Source organism: Protopterus annectens, chromosome 5.part0, assembly GCF_019279795.1.
Source record: "Protopterus annectens isolate FY-2018-M chromosome 5.part0, PAN1.0, whole genome shotgun sequence".
Taxonomy (NCBI): Eukaryota; Metazoa; Chordata; order Ceratodontiformes; family Protopteridae; genus Protopterus; species Protopterus annectens.
In genome coordinates, this window is record NC_056735.1 from 662,220,353 (window position 1) to 662,245,463 (window position 25,111).

At 38.1% G+C, this 25,111-nt stretch overlaps 1 protein-coding gene across 1 annotated transcript in view; it reads left to right on the forward strand.

The window, feature by feature from the left end:
* Positions 1 to 25,111, forward strand: part of TMPRSS7 (transmembrane serine protease 7) — a 616,461-nt gene that overhangs the window by 330,328 nt on the left and 261,022 nt on the right. The window contains exon 10 of the mRNA XM_044072510.1: positions 20,532 to 20,638. Within this exon, the coding sequence (XP_043928445.1) occupies positions 20,532 to 20,638 (107 nt within the window). The remainder of the gene's footprint in view (positions 1 to 20,531; positions 20,639 to 25,111) is intronic.

Consider the following 25,111-nt stretch of genomic DNA (forward strand, 5'->3'; position numbering starts at 1 on the left):
AATACTTGAGGAAGTCTAAGTCGTACCTAATATTTCAGGGAAGGGTATGATATCATTGGCAGAGTTAGTCATCATTTTTCATGTATACTGGAATAGGTAGGGTGACTATAAAAAAACAACAAAAAGACAAAAATAGGTAGGAAAACAGCACATGAAGGAAGCACAAAGCAAACATAGTGGGCAAGCCCTACAGACAAGGTAGGGCATAAGAGTCTATATTACCTTGTCAAAAGACATTTTAATCGAATGCCTGTTTGTTGACACATAAATAGTGAACTCCCAAAATTCTGAATGGCCATTTCAGCGAAATTTTTCCCAGGGGGAAAAAAACACTTGGTCGTTCAGGAATTTGCCCTTTTCTCCATTGTAGTGCGATCTTGGAGTTGATATATTTAGTTAGGGGCATGTGAGGGCGAAGCTCCCCACTACATAGGGTCTGACAGTTTGTTTGGTTTTTGGTTAGCTAAGCAACATATCTCTCAGCCATACCCAATTCCTCGGTATTTACCAATTTTGAGGTGAAAATAATGGGGTGCCACGAATTTCCAAGTGGCCCGCTTAATTCCCGAATTTCACAGGTTTTATTTTTCAATTTTTTTTGCGAAATTTTGCTGACGTCATCGCATACAGGGCATGCACAATGATGTCAGCTTTGTGAGCAGACTGCTAGCCTTTCAAAATTTGGCTGGGCTCGAGGGGCTATATACTGTTACTCTTCCTGTGTTTATCCTTCCGTATGGCAAATCAGCAAGACGGCAATGTGTTTGCAGTTGCAGCAGCAGCATCAAAAGTCATCACAAGCCGACTTATGGGGGACTGGTTGAGTGAGAGCACTGGGCAGCTGCATAGTGTGTTTTTGTTTTAATTTAATTAGAGCAAGGCCAAGGAAGGAAGCCAGAAGGCTCATTAGTATCCTATGAGTGCAACAGCTGAGCAGCCAAAGCAAGCAGCAGCAGTCATCGAGTGAACTGGTTCTCTAACATTCTGAACTTGAGAAAATAAAATATTATAGGTATGCTTGAGGAAATGCTAAAACATTTTTTATTTGCACGCTTATTTTAACAGAGTTAGTATTCTTTAGGAGAGCATATGGCTACAAGAGTGGTGCATATTGTATAGCATTTTAAATCTGTGTAGTGTGTATAATTAAGTAGTGGAAGTGAAATTCTGCATGTCTTTCTCTTAACCATGAATGTTTGCCACATTATAATTTAATTGTATAGCTATTTAAGTCATTATTTGAAGTCTCAAAGGGCACTAACAAACCTCACCAACTGTTAATTTACAACCAGCATGCTCACACATTGCCACAGATGTTCTAACAGAAAAACGGTCACATGTTACCGCTTTTTAGTTGAGAGCGGTAAGACAAAGAAAAATCTTGCCTGGCTGTTGCCGTACGCAAGAGGGCTTCTCTCCTTCATCTTTCTGTAGAACTGTTAAAATACATGGTCAAACTGAAGCTTTCCTGTCTACAAATGAAATTTACAAGTTAAGGGGGCTGCAGTGTCTATTTTATGTTAAAGCATGTTTTGTAACACATACATTTAAAAGGGGTGCATAGCGGAGCAGTTTTATTTTTAGATTGGCAATTTGGCATGGTTTTCCATTCAGAGATCAGGTCCCAGTTTAGCATCAGATCACAGTTTAGTGGTACAGAGTAATAGAAAAGACTGCAGACTGCAGTACCTTAACAGGTGAGCAGGAAGGAACCACTTCTGTACCTGCTAAACTCAGTCCTTGTCTCCACATTAAATTCGTATTACATACTGAATAATGAATAAGAAACTGCAACAGGCGTTAATTTTAGTTTTATATAATAGAATTGTATTTAAGTTTTATACAAGTTCAGATGTTAATATAAATAAAGCAGTTTTGTTCTGGTTGTATTTTATTTATATTAATGTTGAAGGCTGATGTGCAGACTTTGCGCAGTTAATTTTATTTTTATAAAAGAAAATTGTATTTTAGTTTTGCACAAGTTCAAAGTATGATACGTTCAAATATTAATATAAATAAAAAAACTGTTGTTCTGTTTATTTTGTGTTTCATAATATTTTGTCTGTTCAGTTTGCATTTAAAAGTTAGCATCCCAGAATTCCATCAGAGTGGGTGGCATTACATAATTATGTATGCAAATTTTATGTTAATCAATGTACAGATTTGTACCTATTTTTCATGGGCCTTTGTCCAGATTTTTTATGTTTCCAAGTTGAGAGGTATGCTAAGCAATTTTTTCCCCTGGGAAAAAAAAAAATTGCTGAAGTGGCCATTCGGAGTTTTGGGAGTTCGCTGTTTATGTGTCGATGAAAAGGCGTACGATGAAAATGCCCTTCGACTAGGTAATATAGACTTGGGCATAATACATATGTTAGGGAAAATTAAGGGTGATGGGCAAACAGATGGTGGACATGGCCCAGCTACTATATATCATCAATCCAGGATGGAAGCTACAGGGACAACCGAAATAAAATCAGTAAGCATGCATGCAACATTTCTGAACCATGGAAATGTGTACAACAGTATCAAAGCTGCACACAGTATCTGTTGCAACACACAGCCATACTCCTAGATGCACATGGACATTGGTGTATATGAGACACGCAGATCGCATTATGACATACTTAGGTGTGAAATGGCACACTGTAAGTCACATCAGTTCATGGACACATGCACAAGGGCATGACGTGAGACAGTGCAGGCAGCACAACAGACATCCATGCTGTCCTACTAGAGTAAGGTTTAACTGCATGTGCTGTATACAATGTACATGACATGAACAATGCAAGAAAAATGCCTAATGCCAACTCTGACCACCTGTCATGCAGCTCATGACAGAACAATAGGGTACGCAATACAATAACATTCACAGGCATGTACAATGTCATAGAAGTTGTGCACAACTAAGCTGTACCCAAAGAAAAATGGTCAAATAAAAGTACTTTATCCAGTCATACTGTGATTAAAATGTTAGTGTCAAGATAGGTCGTACAACAGTATTGTATGCAGCACACCACAACAACAGTGGATGTAAAACCAAGCACACACACGCGCGCGCGCGCGCGCACACACACACACACACACACACACACACACACACACACACACACACACACACACACACACACACACACACACACACCACCACCACCACAAAAATGGCAGCAAGACCAGGCATACCCAATGCACAGAGGCATGAGGAAGAAGATGGACAAACAATTGGTGGCAAAACACAGATAGTGCTACACCACCATAGGATATGCAATAGTAGACTGCCTCCGATTTCACTTGCACACATGCACCAAATGTTTAGAAGCAGTACACCCTGTAAATCAGTGTGTATCTTGAACCTAGTCAGCCACTGTAGTTAGATATGGGCATATAAGTTACTGGGTACATGCAGGATCAGTGCCATTTTGCATAGTCAGCCAGAGTGAATTCAGGAATGAATGGAGATGCACATCTATGAGTGTTTAAAGTAAAAAGTCAGTTAATTAGCTTATAAAGTTCAAAGTACATGTTCCAGTCACAACTTCTGATGTGTTTATGTACAATAAATGACTTGAACACATACCCAGCCTCAGTGTCTCATTTGAATACGAGACATGCCACATGGTGTCAGAATGGGATCCAAAGTTGAAGCAGCTTACAAAGTATGAGGCACAAAGTTAGAAGTAGAGAAATATACAGGAGTGAACTTGCAAACAGGTCAGTGGTTATTCAAGGTACTTAAACAAGTTTAAATGATTTTTCAGTCACTGAATGCGTGGTGAAACATTCAAAACATTTGAAATAATTACTGAGATAAACAAAATGCCTGAAATAGCAATATATTGACAAAAGTGTTCAAAATAATTTCCAAAGTGTTTAAAATGTACGAAAGGGCTAAAATATCCAATTTTTTTCACAATGTACAACTTTTCCCCATTAACTAAACCTATCTGAAGTGTCCAGAATATCCACAGCATTTGCAGTGTTAAAATAAAGCAGTTTCAGAAAGATTGTTTTGCAGTTGGGAATAATTACAAGAACTTGGTCTATGCTTATATTTAAATGAAGTTTCTTATGGCAAAGGGATTTCACAAACCTTGATCACTGCTGTTTGATAATAATATTGCTGAGAATTGTCGAGTGTTTAAGCAAGAATATGACATTTTCATACAGTCTGCATTTTCTGATAAAGATGCATGTACAACGGCATTTATACTCCTCAATTTTGCTGACTCAGAAGCCATTGAGAGGGAATGTTCATTTGTGTATGCACCTGTCATGTATGTAGGGGAGGGGAAGAACCACCATATTGTGATACATGCTGAAATGCGGGAAGACCCGGAGTGCTTAAAATGTAAATTTAGAGAAATGTATAACCCTCAAATGACTATTACAATGGAAAGGCACACATTTTATGCAAGAAATCAAAAACCTGGTGAAACTATAGCAGCATATATTATTGACTTGAGAAATAAAGCTAAAATGTGGAGATTTGGTGATTTATGAGATGATTTGATAAAAGACCATTGTGTATTTGTTGTTAATGATGCAGTGAGAAAGAATTTGCTTCAAGATAGTGATTTAACATTAAGCAAAGCCATTGAGATTTGTCAAATGCATGAGCTTGCAGAAAAGCAGATGAATATGCTTACAAATGAGAAAAGCATTATCAGAAAAAACGTGGTAGGACACTGCTATTCCTTAAAACTTTTATTGCATAAAACCACAAAATAAACCACAAGATGAGCGCTTTCGGGATATTTCCCTTCATGGTAGGACTTTGGTACAGCACTACCGCATTTTTTCTGATATTGCTGGCTGGTTTCATTTGGTAGAACTTTGGTACAGCACAGGATTGTGTTTCTTCAAATGAGAAAAGCATGTTTGCAGTTTCTACTAGTGCGAATGTTGATAGTGTGCAGCAACAGAAAGTTAAGATGAAAGAGAAATATAAACCGAAGGTTGCCATAGCCAATCTCATTGTTAACTGTCATAATTGTGGAGGCAGTCATGAACCTAAATGAGAAAAGTGCTTAGCTTTTGGTCAGCAGTGTCACAACTGTAAAAAGTGGAATAATTTCCAAAGGCTTTGCAGTCTAAAGTGGCACAACCTTTTATTAAAAGAGAGCATCTGAAGAAGCCAGTAGAGCAGATAGATAGCTGTGAGCAAACCTATGTTGATGGTGTCTCTGTGATCGATGAAACCGTTAATACAGTAGACTATCAGTTGGCAGCAAGGAGTGAAATATTTTGTACTGTACGTATTAATGGCAAACCTGTAGAGCTTAAAGTAGATACTGGATCCAATGCGATGCTTTATCAGCACAAATGTTTGCCAAAGTAAAATCTGGTGAGAAACTTGATTCAGCAAAGTGGGCAAAACTAGTTGCTTATGGTGATGAAGCAATTCAGACTGATAGCACAGTAGTCCTTCCATGCCATTCTGCTGGAAACAGCTATGACTTGCACATTTATGTAGTCAAAAGACATGTGCAGTCACTGTTAGGCCTCAAAGACAGTGTGAGAATGGAACTGATTTCATGTAATAGAGGCTCATCATATAAGTATGAACAACAACAATAGTTTACCCAGAATATTTTTAGTGAAATTGCTGATATTTTCAAAAATGAGCTTGACAAACTTCTATCCACATATTCCATGAAGTTAAAACATGAAGTAAGCCCAGTTGGCAGACCAGCAAGGAAGATTCTGGAAGTAATGCAGAGTAAAGTAAAAGCAGAATGTGACAAAATGGTGAATTCAGGTGTCCTTACCCCAGTAGAAAAAACAACTGAATGGGTATCCTCCATGGTTGTAGCTCATAAGAAAACCTCAGATGATATTTGAATATGTATTGATCCAAGAGACTTAAACAAAGCACTTAAGCGTCCTCATCATCTGATATGCACAGTACAAGAAGTAGCTGCTCTCATGCCAAATGTCACTATTTTTTCAGTCTTAGATGCAAAAAGTTCCTTTTGGCAAGTTTTACTGGATTGCATATCTTCACTGTTAACCACTTTCAGTACACCATTTGGTAGATACAGCTTTCTGAGAATGTCATTTGGGATAAATTCTTCCAGTGAAGTATTTCAATGTGTAATGGAGCAAATTTTTTCTGTTTATCCATGTGCTATCATAGTAGACGACATTATTGTAAGGGGCAATGGTGAAGACAAACATGATAGAAATCTCAGGAAAGTTCTAGACCATGCATGTGAAGTCAATCTTAAACAAAATCCTCAGAAATGTAAATTCAAACTGAAAGAAGTTACTTATGCGGGATATTTGTTTACCAGTTCTGGCTTACAACCAGATCTGTCCAAGCAAGTAGCAATTCTTGAGATGCCAGTTCCAGAAAATGTCACTTCTTTGCAATGTTTTCTTTGTATGGTCAACTATTTAGGAAAGTTCATCTCAGACTTGAGTGAGCTTTCAGCCCTCTTACGTGAGTTGACACGCAAAACTGTAAACTGGTCTTGCAAATAGAGATACAATATGTACAAATAGAGAATGGCAGTAGTGTATGCATGTTCGAAGTTCAATGATTATATTTATGGAAGACCTATCCAAACAGAGACTTATCACCATCCACTAGTGACGTTTTTGAAAAAGCGAATACATGCAGCCCCAGCATGCTTGCAACGCATGATGTTAAAATAGCAAAAGTACAATTTCAATATTGTCTATACAAAAGGCAAATATTTATACCTTGCTGATGCTTTGTCACAAGCACCGGACAAACAGAACAGCATGAAAATGAGAAGCAGACTTTGAAGTCATGGAGGCCAGAAATTTTTCATCATCACGTCTTGATAAATTCAGAAATTGCACTGCTTCAGACCCAGTTCTCCAGAAGGTGAAATACATTATCAGTCAAGGATGGCCAACATGACAAACCAGTTTACCACTACACAAAGAGAAGTATTTCCCTTACTGAGACAAGCTCATGATGGACATCATGAGGGGTCCAAAAGTGGTGGTTCCTACAGCATTGCAACATGAATATGTCAAGATTTAGCATTGTGGTCACATGGGTGCTGATTCAACCAAAAGAAGGGCAGGAGACATTGTATTTTGGCCTTCTATGTCAAAAGATATACAGAAGGAAACTCTGGCATGTTCAATTTGCAACAGCACCAAACTGCACCAACCAAAAGAGCCACTTCAGCTAAACCAGATTCCCAAATTACCATGGTCAACAGTTACTACTGATATTTTCAAATGGAATGGTCACCATTACTTAATGTTAGTAGAATGTTATTCAAATTGGTTTGAAATTGACCTTCTTCCTAACTTAATGTCCAGCACTGTCATTAGACATTTTTCTATCCATGGTTGTCAGCACAAAGTCATTTCTGACAATGGTGCACAGTTTACAAGTCAGCAGTTCAAGAAATTTGCTGTGACTTTGGACTTTGTTGATATTATTAGTAGTCCTGAGTATCCACAGTCCAATGGATTAGCTGAGCATGCAGTTCAAAGTGCGAAATGTTTATTGAAGAAATCTAAGAGAGAGATGGTACCGATGTTTTCCTTAACTTATTCAATCTCAGAAACATTCCTTTACATAACTTGGTTGCTTTACCTGCTCAGACACTGATGTCCAGACAGACTAGAACAACCCTTCTGATCAGTAAACAATTGTTATTACTAAATACAAAGAACAACAGAATGGTCAAAACTCATCTTTTGAGAAAACTGCAGTCACAAAAGTTGTACTATGATAAGTGCAGTAAACCTCCTACACCATTAAAACAAGGAGAAGGATATGACCGAGTGGGAATCATCAAGAGCATTTGTGAAGAACTGAGATCTTACATCACGCAATCTGAAGGAATGGATTTCAGATGGATTTGAAGACATATATTACCAGTCTCTGAACCAGTGATGCAGCAGATTGCCTGCGCCAATGACTTTATTTCTCAGAGTGACTCTACACCTGTTTGCATTCCAGAGGACAATGTACTTTTTTCAAATAATCCTGACATAATTCCCGAAGTTCCAATTGTGAAATAATTCCCAGAGACTGTACCTGTTGTTGAACTCAGTCAAAGGTTTTATGTGACCAGATCAGGTAGAATTTCCAGACCCAATCCGAAATACACAGCGACTTGGACTTGAGTTCAAATTTAATGTTGATGTGATATCTAGCTTGTAAAATGTCTTGTTCTCCTATTGCATGTCGAACAAATTAAAGAGGGAAGATGTAGATCAGTGTGTATCTTGAACTTAGTCAGCCACTGTAGCTAGATAGCACATGTATATAAGTTACTGAGCACGTACAGGATTACTGCCATTTTGTATAGTCAGCCAGATTGAATGCAGGCATGAATGGAGATGCACATCTGAGAGTGTTCGAAGTAGCAAGTAAGATTATTTGCTTATGAAGTTTGAAGTTCATGTTTCAATTACAAATCCTGATGTGTTTATGTACAATAAATGACTTGAATGCATACCCAGTCTCAGTGTCTCATTTAAATACATGAGACATGCGACACAACCCTCTTGTTAATGGAACCATTTCCTCTAAAATCTGCAGTATGTATACCAGAGTCTTCTTGAACCACTGAACTCCAGATGGTAGCACTTCCTAAAAAGCCTCCTCTGCATTAATGCAAATTTCCCAGTAGAATTTGGCCATAACTTCCACCTGGGCCACAGATTCCCCTTTGTACTTTCAAGAGGAAGTATCATATAATGATTTATTGGTATCCAGTCTTTGCCCTTTGATTTCTTCATCAAACTATCACCAGTGACAGCCCTGTAAAGAATGACATGCATGTGCAAGGACAACCTCAAGCGCATACCACATTTTGCATACATGTAACAGTTTAAACAAACACATTACATACTCTTCAGACATATCTTATGGTAAACAATGTTTGCACTCTACCTAATATCTCTACTACTCTTTTCTCTGTCTGCACAATTGACATACTACCATAATCACTTACACAATGACACATATACCCCCCACTAATTTTTATCCTCCCACAAGCAACACAAAGAATATAACTTTCTATATATCCCCAATACCTGAAAGCACTATCTACAACCCAAGAAATGCTATCAATGAATAAACTAACCTCTAACTGTATATATTTCCTACTACATTTAGTATACTTAGTGGTGACATACATCCAAATTCTGACACAAAAAACTTTTAACAAAACACATACAACATGTCTACATTGACTCTCCACATCCTAATAAACATCTCCTCTAAAGGAAAACATGTTTCTGCTAAATATGAACTACAGAAGTATATCAAACAAGACATGTGAATGCCATGCCTGTCTTGCATAATACTCCCCTGAAGTAGTTGTCATAATGCAAACTTGGCTCAATCTAGAAATAAAATACAATGAAGTATTACCTCCAGGCTACAATATGCACAATGTTGACAGAAAAAAAGCAAACATGGAGGAGGAATAGCAATAGTGTACAAAAATAATATTGATATAGACCTACTCAAACTTAATATCCCAAAATTTAGCAATTCATAAATTATTCTCACAAAACTTAAAATAAATAACAATAAATCAATCACCATCACAAGAATCTATATTCCTCCAACCAATAACAGAAGTAGTGTGGGATATATCATCCATTGGCTATTCCAAAATACTAACCAGGAAACCATCATAATGGGTGGTTTCAACAGAGATTGACATACATGTAATTCAAAAACCCAATTAAATTCCTTAAACTTACATAGTTTTTCTCAATTAATCCAAACTATAACCAGAGGAGAAAACAAACAGGCAATCTATTCTTGATTGGGTTTTAACAAACAGGAGTTCTAACATCAACTCTGTCTGGATGCCTCTCTGACAACATTAGTGATCATCTTCCAACATACCTGTTGGAACAAAAACAATCATTAAGGAAGTTGGCAACCTGGGAAATGTTAACAAACAGCCTTCATCTCCTCCTTTTTTACTTTGCAACTGGAACTCCCTACAGATTCTACCCCTACAGGATGAAGTATCCTACTTTTAAACACCTTCCTAAACATCCTAAATGAAATGGCACCATTGAGAACTGAAACAGTAAAATCTATATCTGCTCACTAGCTAAGAAAAGATATCTGGCAGTTACTACAAAATAGAGACAAAGCAGGGAAGCAATGGTATACAAACAAAATCCAAGAATCCATACAAAACTTTAGACACCTTAGAAATGTTGTAAAAACACATCAAAAAGATAAACAGTCAAACTATACTAACATACAACAAGAGCATCAAAACAACCACAAATTATTTTGGTCCTCCATAAAAAAAAAATCCAGCCTGGCCAATCCATCACCTTGACCCTAAAAATGACTAACAAGATAGATAGCATTGCAGTGCATATCGCCTCCTATTTTACTAATTCTTTTCTATCACTAATCAAAGATAAAACACAAACTGCCCTCTGATCCCCAGATCATCTAAATAACAACACTGATAATTTTTCTTTTAAACTGTCCAAACTTAATAAGAAAACAGCTTAGTAAATTTATACCAGCTACATTAGCATTTGATAAACTACCTACCAAATATTTAAAACTAGCAGCAGACACCCTTTCCTACCCTATCTCTGCACTTATTAGCCATTCAATTACAGAAGAATGTATCTCATTCATAATGAAAAACATCATACATCATTCCCCTACACAAAGGAGGAAACTCAACAGAAATCTCAAACTACAGACCCATAACAATTCTACCACCCCTATCCAAAGTAATTAAAAAATCCATAGTCAACTCATCAATTACCTCACCAAAAACAACCTTCTAGCAAACACACAACTTGGCTTTCATACCAATCACAGTACCACAACTGCCCTTCTTAATTTTACCAATACCATCAACCAGTATAGAAATGAAAATAAGCTAGTATCCTTCCTAGATCTATCCAAAGTATCTCATCAAAAACTTCTCAATGAACTATCCTTTCTTGCATTTAGTCACTCTTTATTGTTATGGTTCCTCAGCTGATTAGCTGGTCAACAACAAGCAGTTAAATGGCAACAAGACCTTCCCCTGTCTTGCCATTCATAGTAGGAGTCCTGCAGGGATCTATGCTAGAACCACAACTATTTAACATCTTTACTAATAAACTACACATAGCAGCCAACATAGTCTCAATTGTGCAACACAGAGATGATTCCACACTCATCTGCTCTGCACTTAATCTTGTAAACTATAAGAAATTACAAACCTGTCTTTTACTACAGTTGAATCCTGGCTAACTGACTGTCATCTACCACTTAAGGTTCATAGATTCATAGGATGATACTAGACTACTGGCCTGGAGGCCTTTATAAGCCTAGCCAAGAATTTTGCCCATGTTCCCTCAAAGTCAGCACCTGTTTCCCCTGTCCAACAGGGACACAGGTGGGATCCCAGGGGTGTATTTCCTTTTTCCCATCAAGTTGTCCAGGTACTCTGCATGGACAAGGAGTATATTCCAGAGATTGAGGAGTCTTTGGGACACCAATCTATCCTGCCAACTAGTTCTATTAATGTCACAGACCAGGCTAAGGCCTTGCATGCGGGTTGTATGACTGGAGTTTGTCTTACAGATATGCAGCAACTCCATCAAGGCTGGGTCTGAAATGGTCTTGTATGCCAGACACAGGTCACCTCTGAGCAGCCTGTATGAGACTGAGTAGAGGGACATGGTTTTTATCCTATCTGTATAGGATAGGTGTTTGAGACCTTGGATTTTCCTGGTGAGGAGCCTCTGTGGTCTCTCCAACTGCTGCATGTGCTTGGCAAGGTACATGCCAAAGGGGACATTGTACTCAGTAATGGGTCTGATAAGGGAGGTGTACAGGGATGTTATGAGCTCCTTGTTCCTGGATGAAATACTCTTATTTATGAGGTGGGCCATGTAGAAAGCCTTCCGTACAACGGAGGCAACATGGTGGTCAAAAGTCAGGTTGCTATCAACCTGGGTGCCCAAGTCCCTCATGACTGATTGCATGCTTAGTACATTGTTATTAATGTGATAATTAGTGGGATAACATTTTCCCCAAAGGGGAAAATGATGCATTTCTTGGTATTCAGTTTGAGGCCATGCTTCTGGCTCCAGTCATTAGTTTTTGCAAGGCCCTCTTGGAGGATGTTCACATCACTAGGGGAATTTAAGACAGCACTCAGCTTGCAGTCATCTGCAGACTTGGCCAGCCACAGACTTCTGATTTTGGCTTCCACCTCAGAAAAGTATATCCCAAACAGTAGAGGCCCCAAGACCGATCCTTGGGGTACACCACTCATTACAGGTCTACTACTAGAGGTAGCTTCCCCTACTTTGACTGAGTGGGTTCTATCAGTGAGCCAGTTAGTTACCCATCTGGTAACAGACAGATTGATGCCTAGCTGGGACAGTTTATCTATTATGCCCAAGTGAAGAATAGTGTCAAAGGCTTTGGCTAGGTCAAGGTAGGTGGTGTACACCATTTTCCCCTCATCAATGGCTTTGGTGACTGTTTCGAAGTAATTGACCAAGTTTAACAGGCAAATAAAGCTAAGTGAATGTTATTTACACCCCAAAATATACATAATTAGCATAATCAGCATAATCTTTTCATAGTTACTCAGCTAAGAATAAAAAACATAGTAACAATCTCACAAACAAAACCATTGGGCATTCTAATTGATGAAAAACTTAATTCTGCCCTACAACTATCTCAAACACACATGAAACTCAGGACCCTCTATGGGATAAAGCCATATCTTCTGGGCCCTAGTAGGCAATCAATAGCAAGAACTTCCTGATTTCAACTCTACTGTATGCCTCACCAACGTTTACTAACTTAAAACAGAAACATCAAAATTAGAAGCATGTTATAACAAAATCTACAAGTTTGCTACAAATACCCCTGTACAGAGCACACCACTGCACTGCACTAACAAAAATTAGACTGGTTAAAATTAGCCCCCTAATTAACATTTACCCAATGAATCACTGCCCATAAACATATCTACATGACAAAATAACCACCTCTTCAAAATATACTTCAAGTCTACTCCAGCAATGAGAAGAATAAGGTCATCCAACCAATCTCTCTTGCCTTACCCATCCCATGATTGATATGTATATGTTACCCCTAATGAGAATAACTGTGATCATACCAGAGATAATTTGAGGGAACCCATGAATGGGATAAAACATTAGTAATATAGGGGGTAGTTCTGAATTACATTTTCTGTTTCCCATCCATAGATCTAAGTTGCGCTTGAATATGGACAGTGATGAACTTTTTTTATGTGTTTGGGGAGTTTGTTCCACAACAGCAGTATCCCCTGCAAGATATTCCTGCCCCTATAAACTGTTCTGTTGATGTTGCAGAAGAGGTTTAGATCTCTAGACCAAGTATTTCTGATTCCATTTGACTTGCTGATGTGCAGTAAATCCATCACTCTTCTCTGAAACACACTCTTTTTCACATCAGACCACTCCCCGACTCTTACACTTAATGCTCACACTTTTCATACTATAGTTCCCTCCACTCAAACATCATCCAGCAATTATATTTCCTGGCCCTCGCTCTTAACTGTCTCTTTCCTCCCATCTCTCATTTGCTACTTACCTCCTCACGTCTCTTTAATGTAATCCATTCATATCAACTTCTACCACCTTCCTGAACACCAGATTAATATTGCAACTACCTTACCTTTTGAAAAAAAATTCAACCATGCAAATTAAATACATATATGTGAACTGTTTATGCAATTTTTGTTTTACTCTGACATCTATGTAATATGCATTTTTTTAACTTTTATGTAGTATAATAACATATTTTCTTGTAAACTTATGTGGAGATTTTCTCACCAGCCCTTTTCTGAAAAAAACGTATAATACCTAGTTGGCCTTTCCTGGTCAACAAATATGTGCCTAATTCGCTGTTTTCTGCCTGTAGAAGATGAGATATAGCCAGCAATGAATTTCACTGAGCAGTGCTACACAAATCCTTCAGCTTGTATATAAAACAGATCTGTGAAATCATTATCATAAAACCAGCTGCAATAAAATACATCTGACACATCTGTCATGTCATGCTTCTGTAACATAGCATCTGTTGCACTAACTCTGTGAAAGTGGAGTGCAGAAAGTATACCACCATAACATTATTAATCACCAGGTATGTTATGCAGCATACATGTGAGGACAATCACTGCACTACCTGGACTAGTGCAAAAGTACAGACACACATGTATAAGGGGTGATGAATCAAATGGTATATTAGTCGGAAATTCAGGCATATGGCCATAATGTATAATGCCATACAAAATAAAATTAGAATGACACATGATATATGTGATCTAAAACATACAGACTTATCAGTGTGAGAAGGTAACCTATACTGACAAACATGCAAGAGGCCAAACATTGCCTTTATGCATGTTATATGTAAGCACAAACACTAACTGATGCAGTTATGTGGCTCTACAGCAGACAAAGCAAATCATCCACCCTGAAAACATCCAACCTATATACCACATCACAGGAGGATCTCTGCTATTTGCATTAAAACTTTACTTACAGGCAATACCAAACAATCTACACAGGCAAACAATGTCCAGGGCAGAGGTTTTTTTATCCTGGGAATTAAACCCCACAACTTGAACATGTATGTAATGGACAAAAATATGATTTTATGCATGTAAATGTATGACTGTCATACTACACCAACCCTCACAACCAATATACTCACACCACTTGGTATGTCTGGATGAGCACAGCAGACATTACATTCCAGAAACACACAGCACAACGTGCTCAGTATATAGTTTGAGTATCCTGCAAATAATCACAGCTGTGTTTTACCCTAAGTAATCCAGTGACAGAACACACAATGCCAGTATAAGCCCAGTAAATGACAAATATATTCCAAACAACATAGAATGGAGTTACCTAGTACAGTCCAAATGTGCCAAGAAAAGAAACAAGGATGTACATGCTTGCTAAATGCGGGGTTACAGGAACATTAACTGAATCCAGGTGGTGGGTTTTCAGTAGCTTGGTGTTTCCAGTGCTACAAGTCATCTGGTTGCTTTCTGTTGAGATTTTTAAAGTGATGGTAAACTTCCTCCCCAGAAACCTTGATTCTGGTCTATTAATGAAGAAGAAGCTCCTAGACCTCCTAATCATCTACACAGTGAAACATAATTGTCTAATCCAAACATAACCAAACATGTCAAAATAGGAAGTGCACATCCCACTGTGGCACCCATGAGCCACTTGTCCACTAAGATGCACTCACCATTTCTATTTTAACTAGAATATTGTCTAAGGCAGTCTCACAAATGCACCCCATTTTGTATCAATGGCCAACTAAAGCAGTATAAAATGCTGGCACCCTGATTTCCATTATAAATAGATGTGCCATCAAGTGTGAGATATACAAGTCACATGATGCTGCATCACAAAGAGACTATCCACACCTCCCTCCAATACGCTGCAAAATACTGTGCATAGCACATTAACACCATACAGATACCTCTACACAATTCAGACCCACTATGTAAGGATAACATGATTCTATAATGTATGGTGTACTGGAGCATGTAAATAACCATGTAATTTATACAGCCTTTTTCCAGTGAGAACTCCATTACTAACATGACAACTACCTTTAACAGGAAATAGGACAAAGCACTTAAGTGTAGCAATGTGCACAACTCTGACATAAGTTGTTGCTGTCACTGCAACTTGTATAGGTTATGTAAGTCTCTTTGTCATGTGTATACATGTGCATGCAGCATTTGAAAAGTGGACAGCTGTCAAAAGGTGTGCCTTGTGACACATTCACCACAGGACTGGTTCACATACCCTTAAAAGCTGTGTAGCATTATACAAAGCAACACACATGCTATGTGGGAATGCATACAACATAGTTTTGCATGCCTATGCTGAGAGTAGTCTGCATTAGTATCGAGTACTGTATTGGCTACTACACATGTGATACTTCCCCTTTGCATGCAAGCACATAATGACTCTAAACTGCCTACAGGTTGTAGCAGCTGTTAAACTATGGCAATATAATTTTGCAGTGGTTGAGAATGACTTACACAGTGAGCACCATGGCAGCATGGCATGGCATGGCTTTAGAGAGCTGGTGAGGTAGGGGAGACGGTGCGACTACAAGTTCCACCTTTGTGGAATCATTGTTTATTAGGTAAACACTGCCAGGGAGCCATGGCCACATAGTACAGTCCTGCTTCTGGTGTGTGACAAATCTGCATGACTGGGTAGGGGATAGTGAGGGTAGAAGGCATACAATGGCTGGTGTCCCCGACTACAACCTCTGACTAATTTCTGGTATTATTGGATAGCTATGATTCCAACCAGTAAAAACCTGATGGGGGACTGAGGCTGGAATGCTTCTTCCACACATAGGTAGGTGTTAATTGCAAACTACAATAATCATATCATATCCTGCTTGTTTGGTTTTGCATGTACATGACCATATAGGACACTGATGTGTTTGCAGTGACCATCAGGATATAAAGACAGTGCATTGGTATCAGATGGTTCAAGGTTCAAGGCCTGTAATGGTGCATGTGCATTCATGACATTTGACAAAGGCAGGGAAACTGTGTGTAATGCACTTTCCATGATAGCTATTAATTTTAGGATTTTCATGCATCTTTGCAGGACCATCTGATTGTACATTGAATGTACAGTTTAGTAGGTGGGTATTGCTGTTCTATGGCATGTAGTTATGACTGTGATGCAGATGATTCACAGAATGCAAGTACACCATGCTTAACTTATAGCATCTACATCAAGCATGCAGGTAGCTACCAAGGCAGCCAGTACTACTGAGCACAGGAAAGACCCAAAAAATACATGAAGAAAGGCATTAAATACATGTGTCATCACTGGTAGATGTGTCATATGATGATACCTTTAGCACCCTGGGAATGGCAATGGACAAACACGACACATTACAAATGGATGAAAACCCACTAACCACATATGACCATATAACATATATACTTTCAAGCAGTCATTATTTGGAGGATACAGGGATGCAGTGGGAGTCTGCATCCCACTGTTGGTTTAAAATCTGGGCAGGCACCCACTACTTCCCATCAGCTGTTAGTGCAATGCAGCTTACTAAAGCAGGAAGAGAGGCAGTAGTTCCTGGTGATGCAGGAAATTAGGTCAGCAACAATTATGGGCTACATGATGTATGGGAGATGAATGTTCTGTTCTTAGTCATACATATGTCAGTATGGTATAGTGATCATATGCAGAGATGGATAATGTATTGTATGTTGAACACACTACGACCTTAAAAGGTGTATCATCTATCCTGGTCATCATGCATCATATGTATCTATGGAAAGGATTTTTACCATTGTATCAGAGCTGTGAGTATACAACAGTGGCAAATATCATTGCTGCCATATGCTGACCATGACCTACCATGCAGAGAGTATGGCAATCATAGATGTGGCAAGTAGGTATGTGCACTGGGTCATGGGACACAGTGATATGAATTGTCAAGATAGCAGTCTCATTGCCATGCAGGCTTTGGGTGGTAGCCCTACAGTCTCATGTATAATTCCAGGCATCCCTTGGTATAGATGACTAAATTATAATGGTGTCTGTTTCCACACATCAGCTCTATAGTTTGACACACAACCTTATGGCAGCTACACATGCAGGCTTCTCTGTACCCACTGTTGAAAATAGTTCTCTTCCCAGTATTCAGAGTTTAGGATATGTCATTGTGCTGCATAGGCAAACATCAAGGACATGCCATGGCTGCTTATGTCACATGATGGAGTCTCATGGTTCTGTAGTGCAGCAACCCTGGTTTTCATTGTGGGTGCGCGCATGCACGCTCATGAGTTTGCACGTGAGCTTGTGTGTGTGTGTGTGTGTGTGTGTGTGTGTGTGTGTGTGTGTGTGTGTGTGTGTGTGTGTGTGTGTGTGTGTGGTAAGACATAAGGTTTATCAAAAGAGGTTAAATCTGATGGCACAGATTATCAGAGATACACATTTAGCATGGGTTGGTATTGTCATGCGTCACTTTGGTTATTAGCTTTTTCTATGTGAGTGAGTATTGTTAGCCTAACAATGTTTGTACAGCTGATATGTATTTTACCCTATGGTGCTGACATGTGTGATTTGTCTACCTAAGTGTTGAATGATGACATTAGTTAACAGGACATGTACACATCAGCATCTCCTGTACTGGCATTGATATATCCGTTGGGCACTATGGTCATGGTATCTGTCTTCATGTCTATTTCACCTACTTATGACGACTCTGGTGCCTACTGTCCTCATATATGTGTGTTTTATAAACAGAGATTTTTCCAGTGTCTCCGGATAGCAGAACGTAGGTAGGCCATCATTTGTGATGATATTAACATGACAAATGCAGCACTGTCCCAACATATCTGCCATTGCTGTTGCACTGTCCTATGTGCCTGCCCAGTAGCATAACAAAGGAAGGGGGAAGGGGGCAACTGCCTCAGCAGCAAAATGTTAGAGGTTGTGATTTAAAGTTCCAGTGGCTTGCATAATTGCATTGATTTCTATGTACTGAAATGCCAGTAGAAAAAGACTGCTGTAGAAAGCCTTCTAAAATAAGTCAAAGTCCCTTTTTTTGCTACACTTGGGGTGGGGTGGTACTTTGGGGACAGGCACTTGGCACTAAACAATTCTCTTATATTAACACAGATTATTTCTAAAACCACATGTTGGCAAAAAAGACACAAAAAATCATGTTTTAGATTGGCACTGTCACAAGAACTTTGCTGGTGTGGCCATTGCATTTGCATGTATAGCTACAATGCACTCCTATGTGTGGGTGTCATACCCCATTGTGTGTGTGTGTATGTATATATATATATATATATATATATATATATATATATATATATATATATATATATACACACACACACACACACACACATATATATATATATATAGATATAGATATAGATATAGATATATAGATATATATATATATATATATATATATATATATATATATATATATATATATATAGTGACTATGCTGCTTACTGTTTTACACGATATATGTTATACGGACAGCGGTATTTTTCCATGACACAGACTGCACTACAAAGATGAAGGATAAACCCAAATTAATATGATTAAGTATGTTTTTTTCTGGGCATCTCTTTTTCCCCACATAATCTATTTGCTTTCTTTTATTTTATGTTAGTTTATTTTTCACTGTCTCAGACTTATAGATGCCTGTTTGGGAGCAGGAGAAGAAGTACAAAGACCAGCATCATAAGATAAGCCTTCCATTTTGTTTGAATGGAAAAAAAAGTTAATTTGCCCAAGCAAGTTTACCCACAGCTCTTGTACTTTTTTTCATCCTTGCCTTCTGTGCCAGTCAGCTCAGAAAAAAAGAAATGCATTTCTTCAGTTCCAGTTCAACCATTTTTTTTTATTTGGGATTTAAGTTTCCTTCTGGTGTTAGCTGTTTGTTCTGCTGGCATGCATTTCTAGGACTCTGTATTCTCAAAAGTGAGCCAACGTCTTGAACTTATGGAATGACATCATTCCAATCAAAACTTCAGATGCATTTGCTTCATTACAGACTGTATTGTAAGCCTTGTATAAATCAGATTGCAAAGGCATATGACAGATTTATACAAACATAGCTACTGTTAAATTGTATAATTGCATATTAAATCTCCTCTCCCGAGGACTTGCCTGGTGGCTATTCTGCCAGCACTCAGTTGGCCCATTCATTCTGAGAGTAATGCAGCTGGGTAGTCCTGGGTTAGATGAGATCTATACAGCTGATTCGTTCTTGCCCAGGAATCCCCATTGAGAGTTGGAAATTAGAGAGAAGAACAACTTGCTGATCATGGAGGATGGCCTGCCCTCTCTCGTTGGGAGCAACTCCCTCCACCTTCTGTGACTCCTCAAAGTTCCACCATTGCTACCTCATGAGGGGAAGCATGCCTCTGTACACTGAGTTCTTCACAACTCATTAGAATTGAGCTCCAGTGGGTAACACCATGTTCTGACATGAGATGTCACCCTTCTGATGAGCCAGCGTCATCTCTTCCACAGGATGGGCAAGTCGACAGTGAGTGGCCACTCACTGCCATCTTCACCTGACAGCTGCTATAGGAGGCTGAACTGCTATTCTTTGAACTTGGGTCATGTTCATTGTCCTTCAGCTTTGCTTGTTAAGGTTTCAAGCTCTGTTAAACAGAGAATACAATAAAGCACAGAAATCTGTCACAAAAGTTGAATTCTAAACTAAATATTGTTATTATGCATTTGGATGAAATTAAGTTCACCAAAAACTTAAAAGTTATTCATCACTTAGATAAATTAGGATTAATCAGGCTGATCATATATAAATATTGTAGTATTACTATTATTATCATGCATTAAGATGAATGTAAATTCACTTAAAATTGAAAAGTGATTTATCATTTAGGCAAAATAGGATTACTCTGTCAGATCATATAGAAATGCTGTATTGCCTGCAAGGTTGTTATTTTGTCTTTTTTTTTTCTTCTGTGCAGACTCCATCAGAAAAACTTGGACTAGCTCTTACATTCTACAATTATGCCCTGAAAGAAAAGGGAATTGAAGGTTGCAGTCTTGGTTGGTGGAAAATTAATGAAAACATGTAAGTAATAGTTTAAGATTTCAATTAATGGTATTTTACAGTAACTATAATTCAGAGCAACATAACTGGGAATGGATAAGTGCAGTATATTAAATCTTGTTGTGCATGAATAATAACACTATGCAATTCATAGCAAAGAACCATGTGAAGGTAGGTCGTTATACAGGATAACAGTGATTCTTGTGCCAGTGGTCTGCTTTTAAAATAATATGTACTGTCTCTTTTTCTCCTCAGTAGTGTTTCTGCCAATAAGTCAGACTATCAGAGTCCCTTTTATTCTCTGAAACCAATTGTCCAGCTAATTCTTCCAAATGATGCGATGTCACAAGGGGCAGGGATAACCAAGGAATTGAATACAATTGCCCTCAGGTTGGGTAACTGCAGAAGAGCTGCATTGTGGCATTGTTTCTGGTGCTTCACTGTTTCTTGGGCATAACCTAACCTCACTCATCACAGCAGTCTTTTGCAATGCCAGATGCTCTGATGTGTGCTTTCCTGCACATGCCTCCCCAGGCTGCAGTGCATGTTGCTTGATTAGTGCCTACGTCTTGGGCCTCATGCTCCCCACTTCACAACATCCATCCTCTGTCTAGTGTCAGTGCTACAGCTGCCTATGTTAGATGGTAACACAAACCCAATTGAGTTAGCCCTCCACTGCTCAGCTGTTAAGATGAGCTCCAAATCACCTGTGTTCTAGACAAAGCTTTATCGGTCTATGACCCAGAGCCAGTGAGTAACATTTAATCAGTAGTTCAGTGCTATTTCATTTAATGTTAGTATTTGTACAATTAGATATATATACTATGCATTTTTTATAATGTAACTGAAACTTCAGAATTGGAATACACAGCAACGAGGAACAAAGGTGTTTCCTGCAATGAAAAAAAAAAACCTTAATATGCAGCAATCTCTGATCTATATTTTATGTAGACATTCAAAGTTTCAGGCTGCACAGTAACCTCTCTGCACGCAAACCATGAGCCTTTATCTAATTGGCGTTCCCTATTTAATGCCTGATAGTATTCAGTACACAGATCCTCATCTGGAATACCACTGCTATACCATGGTATCTGCATCAAGGTGACACTGTACTGCACATAGTATGCTGCATCAGGGTGACACTGTACTGCAAATAGTATACTACATCAGAATGACACTGTACTGCACATAGTATGCTGCATCAGGGTGACACTGTACTGAACATAGTGCGCCGAATCAGTGTGGCATTGTGTAGCACAAAATATACTGCCTCAGGGTTACATTATGCTGCACAGATCATACTGCATTAGTGAGAAATTGTATGTATATGGTACATTGCATCCCAATGTCAGTACAGAACACAAATATACTGTATTAGGATGATATACTGTGCAGAGCATATAGCAGCAGGGAGACACTGCTTCATTGTTACATTGTACTTTACAGAGTATATATACTACCTGGGGGTAACATTGTACTGCACAAAGTATATTGCATAGGGGTGTCACTGTACTGTACAGATTATACTGCATCAGGATGGCATTGTACTGCACAAAGTATACTGCATCAGGATGGCATTGTACTGCACAGAGTATACTGCTTCAGGATGGCATTGTACTGCTCAGAGTATACTACATCAGGATGGCATTGTAGATTATACTGCATCAGGGAGGCATTGCACTGCACAGAGTATACTGCATCAGGATGGCATTATACTGTACAGAGTACACTAAATCAGGGAGGTATTGTACTGCACAGAGTATACTGCATCAGGGAGGCATTGTGCTGCACATATATTGCATCATTGAGAAACTGTACTGCATAGGGTATATTGCATCACAATGGCATTACACTATAAAATATACAATATCAGGATGAAATTATACTGCACATGATATACTGCAGCAGTGAGATATTGCACAAAGTATACTTCATAAATGTTACATTATAATACACAGAGTATGCTGCATCAGGGAGATGTGTTACACAGAATTTACTGTATTGGGAGTACACCATACTGCAAAGGTGTGCTACATTGTATTGCTCAGAGCACAGGGCATATGGCATCATGGTGACATTGCAGTGTACAGATATACTGTATTGGGATGACATTTTTTTAGGTATTCAGACTAGCAGTGTACTAGAGAAATGAAAAACTAAAAAAATTAAATAAAAAAGACTCCACTGTATCACAATGACATAGACATCACAACACTATCCAAAGATATTATGGTGGAGCAGTATTTCTAACAGAAATCAGTTCCAGTAATCTACCTGTAGTAACCTTTTTCATCAATTCTAATGTCCAGCACTGAATATACCAATTCTGACACCTGAATATACTTTGTCTAAAGGAAGGTTCTACCAGATGTATGTAACCCGTATATAAAACATGGCTTATCAAGACTGCTAAGTTCTGTTTGTTTGATTGTGAGTTCCTCAAACTGTATTAGCTTGAGTGGTTTCCTTGGCTGATGTTCAACGATTATTTATTGAGTCGATGTACTATGACTTGAAGGTGTGTTTTGTTCTTAATGGATAGTGGAGAAACAGCAATCATTATTAAAAGGGCTTTAATAATGATCACTCTTCTTTTTCAATTGGAGTGACCTTGAAGTTCAAATATATAAAAAAGGTGGCTTCATTCCTCTACATGGGATGCAGCTTTTTAGTGGTTACACATTTTTATGAGTTCTCATTTTTACTGACTGCATATGTATAGAACTTCTGTGTAATTATGAAGATAAGATTCATGTTGAATCCTTTGAGATATCTTTAGAGCTTTGAGATAATTTAGTTGAATATATATATATATATATATATATATATATATATATATATATATGTGTGTGTGTGGGTCTACTTGAAAACACCGATATGCCAAAACACCGACAACGAGAACACCAAGACCGGAAGATCGACAACTGAGATGACCGACAGTTTAAAAGCACAAAACTTCACATGCCCGACAAACCATAATCCCGACAATCAACAAAACAAAACAAATACCTTTTCCGAAAAACACACACACAACACAAGGACACCAAAAACCTTAAAACCTACACTAAACCTTACATACACAACCGTCTATGCACCAACCTTAACCCAAACCCTAAACCTAAGGTCCGTCACTATAGCACACTCACCTAACCCGCGCCCTAAACCTAACTCACTTAACCCGCCCCTAACCCTGAAGTCTGTCACTATCGCACACTTGCCTTAACATGTCGGGGTTCTCAGCGTCGAGGTATTAAACTTTCGGTCATCTCAGTTGTCGATCTTCCAGTCTTGGTGTTTTTGTTTTCGTCGTCGGTGTTTTGGCATTTCGGTGTTTTCAAGTAGACCCATATATATCTATATATATTTATATATATATAATCTATATATATATATATATATATATATATATATATATATATATATATATATATTTCTTATATATATATATATATATATATATATATATATATATATATATATATATATATATATATATATACACACACACACATATACGTGTGTGATGTGTGTGTGTGTGTGTGTGTGTGTGTGTGTGTGTGTGTGTGTCTGTGTCTATTATAACAATAACCAACAATTTCGGTGTGGTATATTGAAGATTTACCCATGATTGGTGTGGTTTAATCACAAGGGTAAAGCCCGAGTGATTAAATAAAGCCAATCGTGGGTAAATCTTCAAATATACCACACCACGGAGTCAGTTATTACTATTATACAATGATATTATTTAAGACAAAAATACTTACTTTTCTTAAATAATGCCTCCATGGTGCCCTTCCATGTTTTTCCAGTATCCTGGGGGTTTTCTGATGTACTGTGCATGCATATGGGACTTGCGTTCCCACGTTTATGCAGTACATCAGTGCTGTGGAAAGGAAGCAATGGAAAAAGGAAGATCTCCCTTGTTTGTTTTTTTATTTATTTAAAAGAAAAAAGAAACCAGGAAACTTTTAACGTTCATGAGGGCCAGGACAGAGAAAGTAAAGGGATAGTCAGGTATTATTTCTTTAGTTTTGCAGAACATACCTCATTATCCTCTTATTTTTTTCTATGCCCACTCTCTTGTTCATTTGAGGGCTTTGGTTTTATAAATTTATTAAAAAAGAAAAAGAAAAGTAAAAATTGTGTGAGATATACTAATGGAAAAATGTTCAGGTAACTGGACATTTTTCCATTGGTATATTCTCGAATTTACAATGGGCACACTGGCTGCTCTGAACAATCAGTGTGCTCCTTTTTGAATGTTACTGACCAGTCATTGTATAAATATTTATGTCTATATATAATATATATATATATATATATATATATATATATATATATATATACATATATATATATATATATATATATATATATATATATATATATATATTTATGGGTGCAGGGCATTGGAATGAATGTCCAATGCTCTGACTCACAGTAAGTCATTGTCAAAATGTTGAACTCCATGAGATTGACATGCTTTGCGCATGC